At 37.2% G+C, this 18,659-nt stretch overlaps 1 protein-coding gene across 5 annotated transcripts in view; it reads left to right on the forward strand.

The window, feature by feature from the left end:
- The window catches only part of FCHO2 (FCH and mu domain containing endocytic adaptor 2), an 84,995-nt gene that overhangs the window by 24,478 nt on the left and 41,858 nt on the right, over positions 1-18,659 (forward strand). For all 5 annotated transcript variants that reach the window (XM_030969143.1, XM_030969147.1, XM_030969145.1 and 2 more), the window contains exon 9: positions 16,799-16,843. In XM_030969143.1, coding sequence (XP_030825003.1) covers positions 16,799-16,843 — 45 coding nt within the window. The remainder of the gene's footprint in view (positions 1-16,798; positions 16,844-18,659) is intronic.

Consider the following 18,659-nt stretch of genomic DNA (forward strand, 5'->3'; position numbering starts at 1 on the left):
AGTTGCATCAGTTTGTTCAGCTTACCAAATTATGATTTTAATAGATACACAATATCTGTTTTTTTATAAAATGTATTTTAATATACAATAATGTGTATTGCTTCTTTAGTAAGAAGCAAATTGAATAGTACTTTCTGAAGGTACTGTTGATTGGGTGTGGTAAGACTTTCCTGGACTGGCATAAAAAGTCATTCTCACAGTACTGCCTATATAGTGTCACTTTAATATTGGCATGAATATACAGTCACTAGGTGTGTAAATAAGGAATTAGTAGTACTGTTTCCTCCAATGCTACGAGTCCTCACAAGCGTCTCTGTCTTCTAGTAGAGGCGCACAAAGATGTTTTTTTCTTAGAGCAAGAATGTATATACGAGAGTAGATAATGAAAATTTATAATGAATTGTTAAATACTATTAGGTGTCTTGCAATGTGTGCTTGAGGTGTTTTTAACATAACATTGTTTCATATTCTTTCTGTGATCCTGTAATGCTGATATCCAAGTGGGCTGAGGTAAGATTACATATGGAACGATTTTTGAAAGTTTCCTGTGTATTTATCAATTTCTCAGTAAAGGTCAAAAAAGAAAATGTGTAAACTTTAGGGTATCAAGTTCAATTGGTCTGAAACAGGACAAAGACATGTAACAATTTGGTGTTCAGACCTCTTGGATTAGCTGTTGCCAAGATGTCGTGGGAGGGATCTCCATCTTGCATTTAAGGTTCTGACTGCCTGGGTTACAAAGACTCTTGCTAATTTGTCCTAGAACATTGCACACTTTAATGGAGAAATTACACACATTTATTCTTGCTGCTTTACAGTTCTTCAAATCCCATCTGTGTTCTCTGAGGACAAATAAAACTTCTCCAAATATATTCTAAGAAAGTTAAGCCAAGTATTTTAAGGAACAATAGCACATTTAGTGTGTAAATATACGCACCTTCAATTTTCTTTTACAGTATTAAATTATCTTATTGATATGAACTTTGTCAAGCAGTCATAGTGCAGGGAGAAAGCATACTCAAATTCAGCAGCAAAAGAATATAAATTCACAAGAAGTTTTGAAGTGTTAAAGAGTAACAACACAGTCTTCTAATGATGTTAATTATGCTTATTGCTTCTCATATATTTGTTTTATTAACTTAGAATCATAAAACTTTGATAAATCAGAAGATTTGGAAGGCAAAGTGAGGTATCAGTCTTCTGAGAATGAAAAGGACACACAACCACTGTTAAGGACTGCTTTTTCTTGATTAAACTCACACTTTTTTGCATCTGAGTACTGTTCACGGTGAAAAGATAATTCATGGAACAAATGCTGAAAGTCTGTGGGGTGTATTTATTAATTAGGTTGAAGAAGGAGATGGCTCCTCAGAAAAACTAAATATTCAGTGTAAAAAATGATACTGACTTGGCTTACAAAACAAATGCAGAAAAACTGCATTTGTTGTTTGTCACTGTTGGTTTTAACTGTCACTGTTGGTTGTAACTTAAAATCTGTTTAACAGCAATATTTTCAAATTCCCCAGGACTATGTAAGCCTTTTTTAATCATTTTCATATTATTTGTGGGTTATTATGGTAAGTGAGGTGGTGGGTACTTTCAGATAAAATAAAACAGCAGTGCATAACAAAGTATTTATTTCGGTATATTCTAGCTATTTATAGTTATTCATGGCAGAGTTCACTTGCTTTTATTTATATCTGTAAAAATAAGAATGAATCAGAAATGAAGAACTGATGAGAACTGCAAACCATTTACAGTAAAGTTAATTGTATATCTGAAATATATCTGTACAGTGATGTCTGTTTTACCAGATTATATGGGCTCCCTCTGGTGGCTAATTTCTGTCACCTGGAATCAGAATGTAGAGGGATATCTAGAATTCAAGTCTGTCTTGTACAAATAACAGGTTTTCTTTCAAACAGCAATGCTTTGTGAGAGTTTTTTAATTCACTCAGGAACTTCTTTACAATGGCTCTTTTTGCACTGCTACCTAAATAACTTATCTAGTCAGCTTTTTAACCTGCTTCTCACTGAATTTGTTTTAATTTTTTCTTTATCAATTCAGTTTAGAATTTAGAGTTTTTAATAACACAATATTTGGAGAAGTAATAATTTTTGTTTTCTGACTTACATTCAGTGAAAAAAAAACAAAAGACCAAACCACTTACATCGAGTTGCAAATCTTCAGTTTTAACTGAAAATAAAGTTAGTGTAAAACATCAAAAAACAAAGCTGTCAGGACCAGTAAGGCTTTAGATGAGAATTTAATGTATTCCCTGAACAGCCTCTAACACCAAGAGGAGCCAGGATGAGGTCAAGGAATGGGCCCATGTGAACCTCGTAAGGTTCAACAAGACCAAGTGCAAGGTGCTGCACGTGGGTCAGGGCAGCCCTGGCAGAGCACAGGCTGGGGGTGAACAGATCCCAGGAGCCCTGCCCAGAAGGGCTTGTGGGTGCTGGTGGCTGAGAGGCTGCACATGAGCCAGCCATGGGCACTCCCAGCCCAGAGAGCCACACGTGTCCTGGGCTGCATCCAGAGCAGTGTGGGCAGCAGGGCCAGGGAGGGGTTTCTGCCCCTCTGCTCTGCTCTGCTCTGCTGAGACCCCACCTGCAGTGCTGCATCAGCTCTGGGCTCCCAGCACAGGAAGGACATGGAATTGTTGGAGTGGTCAGAAGAGAGACACCAAGTTTATTAAAACACCTCTCCTGTGAGGACAGGCTGAGGGAGTTGAGGCTGTACCGCCTGGAGAACAGTACGCTCCAGGAATAGCTGATTTTGGCCTTCCAGTACTTAAAATAGCCTTATAGGAATGATGGGGACAAGAAATTAGAGCCTGTAGTGATATGGCAAGGAGTAATATTTTTAAACTAAAAGAGAGTCAATTCAGACTAGATATAAGTAAGGCATTTTTTATCATGAAGGTTGGTGAAACACTGGAACAGGTTGCTCAGAGTGGTAATTTTTGCATCCATGGAACTATTCATCTTCGTGTTTGACAGGACTCTGAGCAACCTGATGTTGTCAAAGATGTCTCCGCTTATTGCAGGGGGGATTGGACAAGATGAGCTGTAAAGATCCCTTCCAACCCAAAATATTCTAGGATTCTATGATGTTCCCAGTGTTAGGTTTAATAGCAGATTTGATACCATGAGTTGGAAGATACTTTAGTCGCTCATATGGTCCTGCAGTGTTCATCAAAACTTAACCACTTCTGATTGATTGGTTTCCTGTTTGTTGTAGTCTGTTGCTTCATATTCCTTGGAAAATTAATTTATTGTGTGGCAGAAGATATCTTGCTTTTCTTCCAAAGTATATTTAAATCAATAATGGAAGTGTTACCAGAGTAATCTTCTTTCAGAATAATGAGATACCAATGAGCTCTAGCTCTACATACTTAATCTATTAATCTGTTAAAAAATTGGTTTGTTTTAGTGTGCAGTGTTGGTGCACAAGACATAGAAGCTGCTAAGAAGTTTAAGCTCATGTTCTTTTTAGATTTTATATCTGAAATTTTCAGATTAATATCAAATGTCTTTTGAGAGGTTAGTGAATGCCTATATATCTGTAGTTGATAATGAGTAATTTTTAATTTTAGTTACTGAATTACCATGTCCACTTCTCGTATATGGGGAACTAAATGTGTGTGTTTGTTCTTGTATTAGTTTTTGCCCACTACATGGTTCACTTAGAAGGTTCCATCCAGCCCAACCTTGAACACTTTCAGAGATAAGGCATCCACAGCCTCTCTGGGCAACCCATACCTGTACCCTCACAGTAAAGAATTTCAGCACCCTCACAGTCAAGAATTTCATTCTAATATTTAATCTAAACCTGTCCTCCTGCATGTTAAGGTCATTCCCTCCTTCCTATCACTACATGCCCTTGTGAAAAGGCCCTCTCCAACTTTTTGTGTAGGCCCACTGTAAGTACTGGAAGGTGCTTGTCATGGTTTGACACTGGCACAATGCCAGTGCCCCATGAAAATATACTTCCCTGGTGTTTGCTGTGAGATGTGACCAGGAAATAAGCAAAGCAGGCCTCTACCTTAGAAAAAAAAGTTTATTAACTAAACTACAAAAGGAAAAAAAAAACCACACACACACACACACACGCACACACACACCTAGAAAATGAAAACGCCACAAAAACATTTCCTCCTCCCCCCACCACATTTCCAAATTTCAACTCTCCATCCATCACCCTGTAAATACTCAATTTCAGTCCGTCAAGAGGAGAGGAGTCCTTCTTGGGGCCACAGTGACCTCTTCCTTGCATGCCCAGTGCTCTCACCACTGTGCATGGATCAGAGCTGCTTCGAGGGTTATCCTTTTAAGGGTGCTTTGACCAGTTCCAAAAAAAGCACAGTTTTCTCTCACTCTCAGGACCTCTTGTCCCCCCCATACTTGTCTACCCCCTGGGGCCGGGGGGTCTCCAAACTGAACCCTCTCAGTTCTGAGCCATCGCCTCCCCCCTGCATGCAGCCTCTGTGTCGCGAGGAAGCATGGTTCTGTCCATGGCTGTACCAAAAAGAGTCCAGCAACCAGCTACTCCATCATCTCTTTCCGGCCTCTTCTTTACTCTCCCAGCCTCACTCACTGCTCCGACTGTCATTCTCTTGCCCATTTCCTCTTTATCATCCACTCCATCTCCCCTCCAGGAAAGGTCCAAATGCTCTGTGAGGTCTTCATTGTCCAGAAAGGGGTTAACAAACTCCTGCATGCGGCCAGGCTCCTTCCTTGCTGCACTCCCCCCTTCCCCCTCCTTCTTCACAGGCCGATATCACTTCAAGGCCACAGGCCCCTACCAGCTTTCTCTCTCTCATCTTCTAGCTGGGGGGGGGGTGCTGCCCAAATCTTCTCGGGGCCTTTCTCCCTCTGTCTCTCCTGGCGGGGGGGGGGGGCTGCCCAACGCCTCCTGGTGCCCCCACCACCCTTCCATCTTGAGGGGTCAGGCCTACCTCTGCCGGGCCGCAGGTTTCCCCTCCCCCGCCCAGCTCGAAGCCGGGCAGGGGAGGCCTTGCCTCTTTGCTGGCCGGAAATCAAAGAGAGAGCCCAAGGGAGTGCTCTGCTTCTAACCCCTGTGTTCTCAGAGGCGCATCCACCCTCAGTGGCCAAGCCTGGTGTCAATTTAAAATCTGAACACCTATTGGCCTCTGGCCACTCCATTCCCAGAAAACTTGTTTCCTGTAAACCCACGACAGTGCTCTAAGGATACAATTGGCTTTCTGGGTTGTGAGTGCCTCTGGCTGGGTCACAGTAAGCTGCGTGTCCACAAAAGCCACATCTTTCTTTCAAAAGGCTTCTCTCAGCCCATTCTCTGCCCAGCCTGTATTGGTGCTTGGGATTGCCCTGACCCAGAGTCCTGCCGCTGGCCTTTTTGAACTTCCAGAGGTTTGCACAGGCCCACGTTTTGGGCCTCTTCTAGGTCTCTCTGGATGGCATTCCTTCTCTCTAGTAGGTCCACCATGCCACACAGCTTGGTGTCGTTGGCAAACTTGCTACAGGCACTCCCAACTGTCCATATCACTGACAGAGATGTTAAACAGTACCAGTCCCAATACTGTCCCTTGGGGAACACCACTTGTCACTGCTTTCCACTTGGACATGGAGTTTTTGATCGCAACTCTTAGAGTGCAACCATCCAGCCAATTCCTTATTCACCAAGTGGTCCATCTGTCAGTTATGTTTCTCTCCAGTTTACAGACAAAGATATCATGCAAAACAGTGTCAAATGCTTTGCAGAACTCCAGGTAGATGACATCAGTATCTCTTCCCTTATCCACCAGTGATGTAATCCCATTGTAGAAGGCTTTGTCTTCGTTAATTTGTTGTGCTGTCATTGTTAGTGGTTGCTGGTAGTTTGTTCCTCTCTTTTTTTCCTTTTTTCTTAAAAAAAATTGAAGATGAAATAAAAACTTTTACTGTAATGTGAATTGAAAAATGGAAAGCCATAATCTTGTTTGCTCCCTTGCTTTGCAATAAAACAGTGATGTGCAGATGACAATTATTACATATGCTGTGCTGTTATTTAGTGTAAGTGAGAGAGACATTGGGTAATTTTCAGCTGTAGTAATTTTTTTTAAAGTATTGGTTTTGTGCTACCTTAATCCATGTTTCAGAATCTGAGAGCCCATAGAAATACTTCTTGTCTTTTTTCATTATCTGTTCAATAAATTTGAGCTTTTTACAGGGCCTGAAAGAGATTTGCATTTTTAAAAATATTGAAAATTTGTTCCTGAAATTAATCTACTCTTTGGATTAAATGATAGCAGTAGTTTACAATGCATATTACCAACAGTTGCTGTTGGTCAGCCATCACTGGCTCTTGTACATATAGTAAAGTATTTGACTTTTGTTTCTCTTGTCATTTTAGATACCTGAAATATAGCATGAATATTTTTAATTAAATGGTGGTTCCACAGATAACAGGATTCAGAAAGGACAGATGTAATATTCCCATTCTGTTTCTTCCTGACACCAAATGCAAAAATTGACAATTTGGTCAGTAATCTATAATACTGATTTTTAAAAAGTTTGGTTTGTTGATTTTTGGAGCTGTTGAAGACCTATTTCACTTTATTTGCCCATGCAGAAGAAATAGTCTCAAGGCTCCTAGTAACTCCAGTCATGGAATGGAGTAAGGTCATGCATGTCAAGTGGAGACATAATTTCAAAATGACAGAAAAATTCCTGAATTGCTTTCTGGAAATGGTATAAAGTAGACTAAGTTGATACAATTTTTAGTGAGTTAGGACTGCTATAATGTCAGGATCACTACTTTTTCACAAGGTAGCACATACTAGAAAAAAATACCCTGTCATCTTTCTTAGTGTGCTGGTGATCCTTTTCTGTTCTGAGAGAACATATTTGGGAGCTCTGCCTGTTAGCAGAGATCATGAAGCATTAAAGCTTCATAAATACAAACATCTAACCCCCAAATTTTACCTAGCCTTTAATTCAACTGATTTCTGATTCTGTGAACTTAACTGAATTGTTGCTTATTTGATTAGAATAACGTTCTATGTGGCTGTCTGTTAGCGGTGGCATTAGTGCAAAGTTTGGTGTGAGTTTATCACATGTTTAGGCCTTTTGTAGTTGCCTATTGTGAACGCTTTTGTCCTAAATGTCCATGAAAAGTACTGCTTATGTGTTTTTTCCAAAAGAAATACAAGAGTGTCAGAGTGAGCTGCACCACAGCTGAAAAGTAGTGCTAGTAGTGTTAATGCACAGTTGTGCTCACTCCATGTTAATGCTTCTATTAAGTTAGAGTGTTTTGTTAAATGGCATGTTTTGTATCTAATGAAGAAATGTACCAAATGAACAAAATTAAGCAGTGCAGGAAAAAAGAGGGTTAAGAATAAATGTGTTACTCCTAAAAATTTTTAGAAACAAGTTAATCCTTTCCCAGACTTTAAGAGTCAAAACAAGGGCCACTGAATATTGAAGTTTGCTTTGATTAGAGCTTACAAGCATTTTATGTGGTTAAACAGTGAACTCTGTTTTGAAAGAAAGACTTTAAACAGTGCTGGGTGTGGCATTTATTTTTTTCCATGGGTTCGTTTGATAACATAGTCGTTTACAGCACATATAAAAATACTGTTCTAGGACACTAAACAAGTTACAAAGTAGATGTAAATAAACACTGAAAATGGTTAATACTGACTTTTGAACAGCTCTGCAGGACATCTTTGAGCTTCTTTTCCACAGGGAAGGGTAACAAAGAAAGTATTTATTTTATGTTCTTATAAATTATTTTCTCTGTATTTTCTTTAAATACTGTGAATACTTTAGTGCTGCTGACGCTTGTGGTTAAATGGACAAATAGCTTGGAATGTCACAATTTCTCAAAGATTGTGCCCACATATAGTTCTACACAGAAGACTGACTGAGGAATGAGCTTAGTTTATCAACACTGACAGTGTCCGTGGGATTCAGCGAAGTATTCTTTGTAAAAGAGGGCAGACTACTGCTGTATTTCTGAAGTTAATTAAAGAAATTAAGTATGAATATTTTTGAGGATTTGACGAGAAGCTGGGCTTGAGGCAGATTGAAAAGTCTTTAAGGGTCTTATGCTGTGGAGCTGATTTCGAGGAGGAGATACAAGCTAAAAAGCTGTACCAACAAATGTATCTTAACTGCTGTCCTAGATGTCTGTTTTATTTTGCCTAAAAAATTCGGTCCTTTCAAGAAACTGCCAAATTGTCTGTGGGCTTCTAGTCTGAAGATCTGCCAGCACAGATTTTTAATAATTACATATATCTAAGTTGTAAACTTGTTTTAGAATGCAATTTATTGATTTTTAATGGTCTGGAGAGTTATAAAGGAGCAAGTTTTATTGAAAGAAATATTTGAATGCAAGTGAAGGAATCAAAGCATTGATAAAAATATCTTGGACAACATCAGTAGACATAATAGGGCAAGAGTTAGATTGTGAATGGTCTGGAGCACACAGTAAGATAAAGTACTGTTGGGTGCTCTCAAATTTTTTTTCCTACAGGCAAACAATTCAGTTGCAGCCATTTAAAAGAGTTTTTTGGGATTGCAGGAGCAAAGCAATGGCCATTTCAATAACTTAAATAGGAGGAATATTTTAAGTAGGTGATAGTCATCACGAAATGCAGTAGGATATATGATGGATTCTACTATGACGAGAAAAATTTAATAGCTTTAAAACAACTGAAAACAGTAAAAACACAGAGATGTATTTTATGCTGATAAAGTAAAAAAGACCTGGACTTTACTTACATAAAAACATAACTTTATATATAATTAGCATTTAGGAAAGGTTTGATGTTTTGAACTTATTTATTTGGGGTATGTTTTTCTTTTAAGGTAGGAAATGTTCTTTGCTTTCTAATGGAAAAAAGATCCTTTTGCCTGAAAGTTGTGGATGCTATAAAATATATTACCCTATTTTTGCTCTATAGGGTCATATTAAACATCTTAACTTTCGATGATTTCATGGGCTGAAGTTCAGAACTTCAGTTAGGAACCATACCTCTCTTCATTTACAGAATGTGTGACTTCTAAAGAAGATGTGATTCTTTGAAACTGTCTTTGAATATGTGGGCTATAACTTGACATATTTACAGTGTCTAGTATTCCAGAATCTTAGCTGAATTTCCTTAAAGTAAAAGTATCTGTGCATTTCTTTCATCGCTGCATACTTGCATGGTCATCTGCAGCAGGTGCATCTGCATGTACCGTGTAGACAGGCAGAGCCTTTTGTTACAGATACTTACATTTATAGACTAGAGTTATGCTCTTGTTTAGTACTTTTTCCACACCTCTCCTTCAATTTTCACAAGACTGCTACTTTCTACACAATTTGATGGAAAAGGAGAGTGTAGAAATGAGGAGGTTGCTAGAGGAAGAAGAAGCTTCCAAGCTACTACTCATTTAGAGTCAGCAGACAGCTGAGTATGTATTTGTACATATTGTGTATGTTGGTCTGCCACTTAGCTTATGAGTACTTAAAACCAGCCATATTTCACATCCTGTTGTTTATGCAGAGAGAAAATATGGAGTGAAGCTGAAGCAAAAGCAGGAGTAGAAAAGGATGAGAAAAGGGGTTATAATGCTCTGCAGATTGGTGTATTAGCTGGCATTATTTTGCTGCTAACAGACCTCACACTTTCGTAGATCATTGCTTTCATAGATCATAGCAGTGTTTGTTGTCATACTCAGGTGTTGCAGCCTAGACAGATCTCTACCTTGAATCATTGCTTTTGGTATGTTTCTTGTCTCTTTTGAAAACTCTTGTGTTATCAGAACAGGGAAAAATACTTTTGACTGATGTTTGCCACCTTTTTATTTTAGAGAAAAAAAAATCTGGTCTTTCCTGTTGATGATAAACATCTTAATTGATAATGATTATTTTAAGGCTACTCAGATCGTGATCCTTTTCTGCTTTGTTTTTGGTCTGTAAGCCACATAGAAATAGTCCCTTGAGTATAATAATAATATAATTGTGTCCCCCTTGAGTACTTGCTGGATTCACATAGTTTGCAGCCAGAGGACCAGAAAAACCTGAGCTGGATAATGTTACCTTTGATTTGGTGAACTGAGTGCAGGGCTGAAGCCTAATAACAGAATCAGAGTTAAAATTTTTCATCTGAAAAAATTCTTCCCAAGGAAGTGCTACATGTTGCTGCTGATAATTGTCATTATTTCTGGTGCCAGTATCACCTCTACCTTTCACTTTTTTTTTCATATTCTTTAATTTAATACTATTACTGTGCTATAGTTTTCTTTTTTAAAGTTTTTTTAAAGGAAGATTTGGTGAGGCATTCAACATCTCTAGAGGCTCTGTATCAGCTAGGCTGATATATCATTCGGAGGATGTAAAAACGAGTAGTCAGAAATTCAGTGATTGGTGTGATGGGACTGTATTTATCAAATTAGATTAAAGGATAAGGTTTTGCCAGTACTATTTCAGTGTTTTTCCTCAGACTGACCTGTTAGCAGGCAAGTTTTATTTGTTTGTCCCTTATGCTCTTTTTTGGCAAAGAAGAGCTGACCAAATCCATAAATTAAGATTTGCTTGTGGCAGTTTGGTACTAGCATGATAACTGTATCACATGTATGAAATTTAGCTCAAAGAAAACAGCTGCTTATCTTTACTCTGCATTCCTCCAAAGATACACTTTTATTTGTTTTTTTCCTTCTTTTTTTTTTTTAATGTAGAATAAAAGATCCTTTTCTAGGAAAAAACCATTCTTATAATTTTATAAAATCATTTCTTATGTATGGACAGGCAATAAAAATGGGAAATTAGTGCTAGAAACACTGATGTTGATGGAATGTATTTAGGCTTTCTGGCATCTGAATTTGAAATTTTTTGCTAAACATGTCACAGGATCAGATGATAGCAAGAAAAAGATTGCTTATATGTTTGTGTACATACAAAATTGACCTTTGTGATGCAGCTTGACATCTAAACACTAAAAGCAGTCATTTGTTTTGACAGCAGAATTAATTGAGGCTAAAACAGTCGAAATTCCACTTGTATCAAGCTGTTCATTAGGAACTGCTGTCTGGCTTTAGTGCTGTCAGAAAAATAACCTGTTCTGCTATGATTAAATAGCAGAATGATGGTCGGTCCACTGAATTTGAGAGAGAGGTTGAATAAACTTTCTACTGCGGAAACAATTCAGAAGTGACACGCTGCAAGGGGGGTCAGAATGTGCATTGATATCCAGCTGAGCTGTCAACTGGCACTGAGCCAGGCACGCAAAGCTTTGCCATTTGAAGCAGCATGTGAAGCATATGCAGTTTAAAAAAATTGTTCTCCTTTCATGCATGATTTGCACTCTGAGACAAACTTTTGTTTTTGTTGAAAACAAGAATATGGTTTGTTACTGTATTTGTAACTACAGGTACAGATTTATGGAGTATTTTTAGAAGATTTTGCTTGAAGCAGATATGTTAATAACAGATATGTGTGTGCGTGCATGTGTGTAAAGTGAATCCTCAGGCTGCGGGGAAAAGCAGTTTTGGGGGATGTTCTGAGGGTCTGATTGTTTCTAGTTACTGAGAATTTATGTGAAGTTAATACCAGTATAATGTTTCTTTCTGTCATACATGCTCCCCTTAGGATCGAAAGGACACAGTTTTCAAAAGGAGATGCAAATGTAAGGCAGTTCTTATTTGATTTGTTGACTTCTTGATTTGTTTAACTTTTTAGCTCTGTGGGATTTTCCAGTTCATTGATATACTTACTGGGGGCACTTTTTCAGGGTATGACATAATATTATGTTTTCCTTGCTAGTATATTGGTTGACTTTTGCATTTGACTTGTTTATTTAAGAATCCAAACAGTAAAATACTTTTTTCCTCTCAGTTGAGGAAAGCAGGAGTTATTTTATTGTTTTGACATTAGCAAAATATTCTCCCTCACAGAGCTTTTATATAAAAGTTATAGAGACAGGCTAGAAAACCTGTATCTAAGATTTTGTGGAGAGAGGTTTTGTCTTTTTTTTTTTCAAGCAGCAGGTATAAGATAGTGGTTATAAAGATAGTTTCTGTTTAGTTGCCTTGAATATACTCTGAAAGTACTGCTGCCATAGATGTGAGCTAAATACATAGGAGATTCTGTTAGATAATGTACAGTGCAATTACATCTTTTTCATTTGTCTGTCAATAAGAATATTATCTCCTTATTGCTAGCTATATACTGTACCTTTAGGGGCATGAAAGCTCATATACTCACATGCCACTTGTAACAAGAGAAGCATTTCATGTAGTTACTGAACAGTCTAGGAGATGCATCCTGAGATGCACCCTTACTCGCTGATGCTTATTTTATGCAAGTGTCACTTCTTAAATCATGAAATTATGAATTCAGTAAATTATGAAAATAACTAAAATCTAAATTACACTGTATTATTTATTGTATAAATTACATTTATACGAATTATTTTTTCTCTTCCAGCAAACAAAAGCTGGGTTATTTTCAAGAGCCTAAGAACTGATCCAATCGTGGTGTATTTGCTTTAGTCTCTTGTCAATTAGCAGCTGTCTGCCTCCATGTGTTTGTGAAACCATACTCCATTTGCTTTCTCTTCTTGTCCTTATTCTGTCCCCCCTGGTAGAATACTGTGAGCATTCAGAAACTCCGTGCAGCTTGCAGTGATGCTTGCTAGGAATTTGTATGTACAATCAGAGGAGCTTACTGATTTTTAATGTCTGCTTCCTTTGTAGAATACTACTATTTCTCATTGGTGTCCAGATAGCTAGGTATATATATTAAGTGATGGAAATCCCACTATATACTTGTGCCTCTTTCTATTACAAAGGCTAACCTTCATTTATGCACTGTATTTACTAATTTTTTTCTATTCTGTGTAGAATAGAAAAAAACACTATTAAATATCACATACATGCAAGTGTATATAGAGGTATTTGAGGTGTTAAAGCCAGTGTTAGCAAAGTATGGATTAATATAGCAGCAGGGAGAGTAGACTTTTGAAAGTTGTGCTCTCCTTGCAACAGAATATTAAATCAGAGACCTTCACAAGGATTGAACTAGATTTCAGCTATAACTTTTTATTTACTCTGAAAAAAGTCTTGAATTGTCTTTTTGTTTTTTACACTACTGCCATAGTTTTAGAATTTGGTTTTGTGTTCATATGAATGCTTGAGAATGGGCTTCTTTCTCAATTCACATTATTGTCTTGTTATGAGAAAAAGAACAAAGGAAATTTTAGTGCTTTGATTGCAGTACTGCCAAATAGCAGTGTTACCAGTATTATCATCTGCACTGCAGTATGGCACCATTTAGATGGTTCTTTCAGTGCCTTAGGCTGTCATGTGGCATGAACTCTAGTGACTGCTTCAGGGAACGACTTCAGTCCCCAACATCAATACTACTGCTTAAATGTGAAGCAACTGCTTTTCTTTCTTTTAATGCTGCAATGGACAGTGAATCTGTTTACTTGCATCAAAAATTTTAGCCATTGTAATCATCCACATTTTGAGCTGACACCTTGTTGGTGTTAAGCCTTCATCTACAGTACAATAATTGAGCACAAGCCTGTTCTGAAAACTTTTTGCCTCCTAGAGGTAATGCATCCACCTTAAAAACTTAATGTAGTTGTTACAGAAGTTATTGAGATACCAGGACATCAGTTTGCATGCTTTGACTTCCATTTGTATATTATATCTGTCTGGCAATCTCCATTAATGACAAACCACTGGTAGTTCTTGACTATAGCAGCTTCTGACTTCTTAACTTCTGATTAAGGAATCAGAAAGATATGCATTATGGTGTCACAGAGGAGAAAGCTTTCTGAGTGGGATTTTTTTTTAGAGGTTTGGGGGATTTTTTTTTCTGTGCTAGTGCAGCTGCTTTTGTTTCCATGTTCTACACAGTCAGTGAGCAGTGCTGGAAAACTTTTTCAGAAACTGTCTGAATTCCTTATTGATGCTATGCTCTTATAACAGCATGTGTGTCTAAGGCCTTCTGGCTGACTAGGAGACTGCAGCTAGTAGCTAGTTCTAGCAGAGGACAATGTGGTGACAACACACAGTTCTGGCTGGACAGCAGTATTATCACCTCTTTGGACTCAAAGGCATCTGTCCTAAGGAGACTCCAGCTGTTATGCAGGCTGTTGAAAGCTTCTCACAGCTATCCTGTTTTCTAAGTTAGTACACTATAGAGTGCCACAATAGGCAGGAAATGTCTATTTCTGAAATGTTGCTTTGATTAAAAATACTATGCCCAAGTCAAAATATGGTGCTCTTTAGGCAGACATATAGGAAGCAGAACTGTTGGAGGTCTGAAGTTACAGAACAAAACTTGTGAGAAAATCTAAAACTGTTAAAAAATTCACTACATTCAAAAGGGCAAGCTGGATGCACAGAATATTCTTATTTGGAAGAGTCCACAAGGATCATCAAGTCCAACTCTTTAAGTGAATAGCCCATATAGGGATTGAACCCACAACCTTGGTGTTAATAGCACCATGCCCTAACCAACTGAGCTAATTAGAGACAGCCACTGACATGAATTTCTGAAATTCTGAAGGAAGAGGGGCCCTATAAAAATTTGAGTGGGAAAGGTAAGTTTCTACCAAAATAGGTTTTTTAATTGTAACTGGTTCACATGATATCTGTGTGTTTCTGTAGTAAGGAAGAATGTGCCTTCAAATATAAATTCTTACTAGGTGTAAAAACCTCACCTTTAAAGACAAGTGTTTTAAGCAAGCATAATGGAAAAAAATAGACTAACTTGGATGTGTTGTTGAAGAAGATCTTTCCTTTCTGCTTATTTTAGAAGTGGAAGTTAAGATACTGATCTGAAATATTATTAAACTGTATTTGAGCCTTCAGTTCTTTTAATCATTAGTGTAAAAGTTTTAAAATTGAGGGGATCACTGTTAGTAGAAAGGGTAAAGAAATGGTGGAATTCTGAAAAAGCCTGAGTATTTTATTCCTCTGAAAATAATTTAAGTCTTAGTGTTTACAGCTTCCTTTCTTTTGCTTTAGGGATGAGTGTTTGTCGTTGTTTTGGCTTTTAAAAAATTTTTCCTAGCAAAATGAAAATATCTATAGAAGCAAGAAATAGAAGCAGTTGAATCATTAGTAAAGTGATGAAAAATATGTGGTCTGAAGTGTAGTTCTGAAGAAGTAACAGTTGAGTTCTTCAGCTTCTACATTTTATGGCATTTTTATGAATGTCTTGCTTAATATCCTGTGAACAATAGTTTAATTTTGTAAAATAAAATGTTGATTAAGTCAATATGGAGGTGTAGACATGTACCATTCTAAAAATCAGTTTTCCTGGTCTTTTTTTCTGTTCTTTTATTTTACAAGATACCCAAGTTTGCTTCATTTTGGAGCATGCTAACTTTGTGTTACTGTAGATTTAGTGAAGAGCAAAGAAGAAAGTATTGGAAGACCAGTGTAAAATGCGCATATATTTATGACATATAACAGTTTGAGAGAGCTGTAAGGAATTTGCATCTTGTCTTTCTGTATTGAATAATTAGACTTGCATTTGAAGTCATTTGCTAATTGAAATTTAAAGTTCTGTTAAGACTGCTGTTTGAGATTTGTCTTTTAATATTCTGCTTGCAAGAGCATCATTTGGAGGCCAAACAATTACATTATGATAAGTGAGATATTGATGGGTTCTAGTCCAAAATTCTGATCCTGCTGTTTACAGACATTTAAATTTGTTTTTACTGATTGGGAAAATTTTGCAAACTCAGTCTTAATTACAGTAAATATAAATTAATACTTTGAGCATGCCATAATTAAAAAAGAAAATAAGTCATTAGAAGTATTTTTTCCCCTCTCTCTTATCTGTAACATATCTGGTACATAAACTTGTGTGCATGCTATCAAAATGTTTGTAGAAAGGTAAGTAATAACCCCTGTGGCACCATGATAGCAGGCTGAACTTCTTCTTCTGTGGATACAGATCCAAAGTAAACCAATGTGGGCTGGAAGAAAAGGTGCCTGCCTGCATGTGCTCTTTGTTGTCATTGCACTTCCACAAGTGCTGGTGTGATTCTATCATTCCCTGAACAAGATCCTACAGAAACTCATGCTGTTTTCTGTACACATGCTTCCTAAAATGTCTCACAGTGGAATTAAATAAATTCTAGTTTTAGGAATATATAGGAATAAATAAGGCTTACGACATCAATTTGCAATGGCAACTGACTGTTGTTAGTGGCAAATGACTGCTGTTAGACTGTTAATTTGTGGCAAATATAATGTGAGGAATTTCTTTAGATCTAGAACTTAGCTAGCGTTCTCTTTTGTTTTGGTCCTGTTGGGTCTTAATGATTTTTTGGAAAAAAATTATTTATTGCTGTGTTTAAGATTTTACATGGCACTTCTAATTGTGTAGGCAGTTGGCTGTGGAGAGGAAACACTAGAACTAGCAATGCAGGGTTAGAAAAAGTGTGACTTTCAAAATTAGGGCTATAGCTTTTCCTTTTTCATTTCTACTTATACAGTTCTTATTCATTAAAAGAAGGTAAATTTAAAACCTTACACTGATGCTATATTATAAATGCAATTTTGAATGAAGACACAATTAGATATAGGCAATTGAATTTTAGTTAGATGATGACTAGTATTTTAATTTTTCAGTATGAAGGAGTGAAAAAACTGCTTTACGTGTGTGATTTTTTAGTATCTTTGGCCATTGGCAGAGTAATTGTGCCTTTTGTTTACTACCAACATTTCTAATTCGATTATCTCATATTTTCAGGAAATATTAGTTGTCATTAAAAAAGATGAAATTTTACCTAATGTTTACCTTCATTGTCATTTCTTTAAGGCCCTATTGAGTTTGAAGAATGTAACACATCCAGTGTAGCCGAAGGTGAGTTGCCGTAGCATAGTTATTTACACGAGAATTCTGTGGAGTAGTACTTGAACTGTGAAGCAAAGGGTACTCATCAGTGTGTGAGTGTGTATAACTTTAAAGTGCTCCAGTAGACTAAAATGCAGTTTTTCTTTTGAGAAACAAACTTCAATGCCAATAAGACTGATGCCTTGGGTTTTAGCTTTTAAATTTTTCAGATTCTCTGCTACCTGGTATGTAACTCTGAAACTTCATATTAGGTATTAGTAGGTTCTCTTCACAGGGTAGTTAGACAAAACAATCCCTTCCCAAGTAGAGAATCAAGGACAACCATTACCCAAAAAGCATAAACAGTGGCAAACTCTGAAACTTCATATTAGGTATTAGTAGGTTCTCTTCACAGGGTAGTTAGACAAAACAATCCCTTCCCAAGTAGAGAATCAAGGACAACCATTACCCAAAAAGCATAAACAGTGGCAAAGAGAAGGGGGCAAGCCATGAGACTTCATGACCTGGAGCTGTCATTGGACAATTGAACCCAATATACAGTTAAACCAAAACTTACAAAAGTATAAAACTCATGACTGGAATCCATCTTGGATTCATCCTGGGTGTAGCCCTGACCAGGCTCTTGTAGTGTCCAGGGTGTATCCTTTTAAGGCTTTCAATAAATACCTATTTTGTCCATTTAGCTATGTCTAGTCTCTGTTCCAGATCAGCCTTTCTAGGCATCAAGGCCTCTAAAACCTTTATAAGACTAATGCATAAAGGTCAGATAATTTTAGTGTTTCTTGCACGTATACTTCGGCTAACACTTGGTCTTTGCAGAGTTTGGATTTGATTCAGTTATGAATGTGTTATAGCTTAATTTGCAAGTGTCAAAACAATGGGCTCTTCCCATTGTTACTGTGTCAGTTAAACTAAGCCTAATGGAGTGTTATGGTTGCAAATTCTTTCTTTGTTGGTGCAGCCTTTTTTACTTAGGGGATTGTTTAAAGTGGTTAAGAACTGCTTTCTGTCCATAAGCTATGTCTTTACTTGTGGGACAGAGGAGTCAGCAGTATAAGTTATAGCATCCAAAAGCTTTTTTAAGTTGCCAAGATTTTGGCTGAGACTTAAAATCTCTTCTAACTGAAGCAGAGAAGATCCATGTTCAGAAATTAGTCTCATTCTCCATTTGCCATTATTTTGGTCTGCATAAGACACAGAGGAAAAACAAAGCCCAGACATTTAAAAATAATCTTGGAGTAAATTATGTTCCTCAGTTTATATTACTGACTCTACAGCTACCCTGATTTGAGAAGTTTGGAGTTATTGAAAATTTCTAGGAGTGGAGAGATTTCTTATGCGCTGTGTAATATATTTTTGTAAAGGTAAATATAATAAAGTGCTTGAATTAACAGTGGTTTAATTTTGGAAACCAAATTATTTCTACCACTCTGCTCAAAAGCATGCTGTCAGTAGTATCATGCATCAAAACCAAATTGTAGACTAGTTGGATCAGATGCTTGCACTTAGTCATTTTGTTTGGCAGTCTGCTTTGCCTCAGCAAACATTGTGAAGAAGCAGATGTGGCAGTAAGTCTGAGGGAATATTTAAGTGTATTTTAGTTTTAGTACATTAAGTGGGAATGAAAGCAATATGAAAGCAATGAAAGTACTTTTTTCAGTACCGTAGCTGTATGTATCCAGTGCTAAAGGCAGGGAAGAAACAAAAGCGGAAAAAGTGTAATTCCAAGCTCGGTGAGAAGCTGTCTTGGAGCTGAATACAGCACTGAGAAATCATGAACTCTCATCAGCTGGAAAGCTGGGAAACACTCTTATTTTTAATGGGA

The sequence above is a fragment of the Camarhynchus parvulus genome, chromosome Z (assembly GCF_901933205.1).
Source record: "Camarhynchus parvulus chromosome Z, STF_HiC, whole genome shotgun sequence".
In the NCBI taxonomy this organism is placed as follows: Eukaryota; Metazoa; Chordata; class Aves; order Passeriformes; family Thraupidae; genus Camarhynchus; species Camarhynchus parvulus.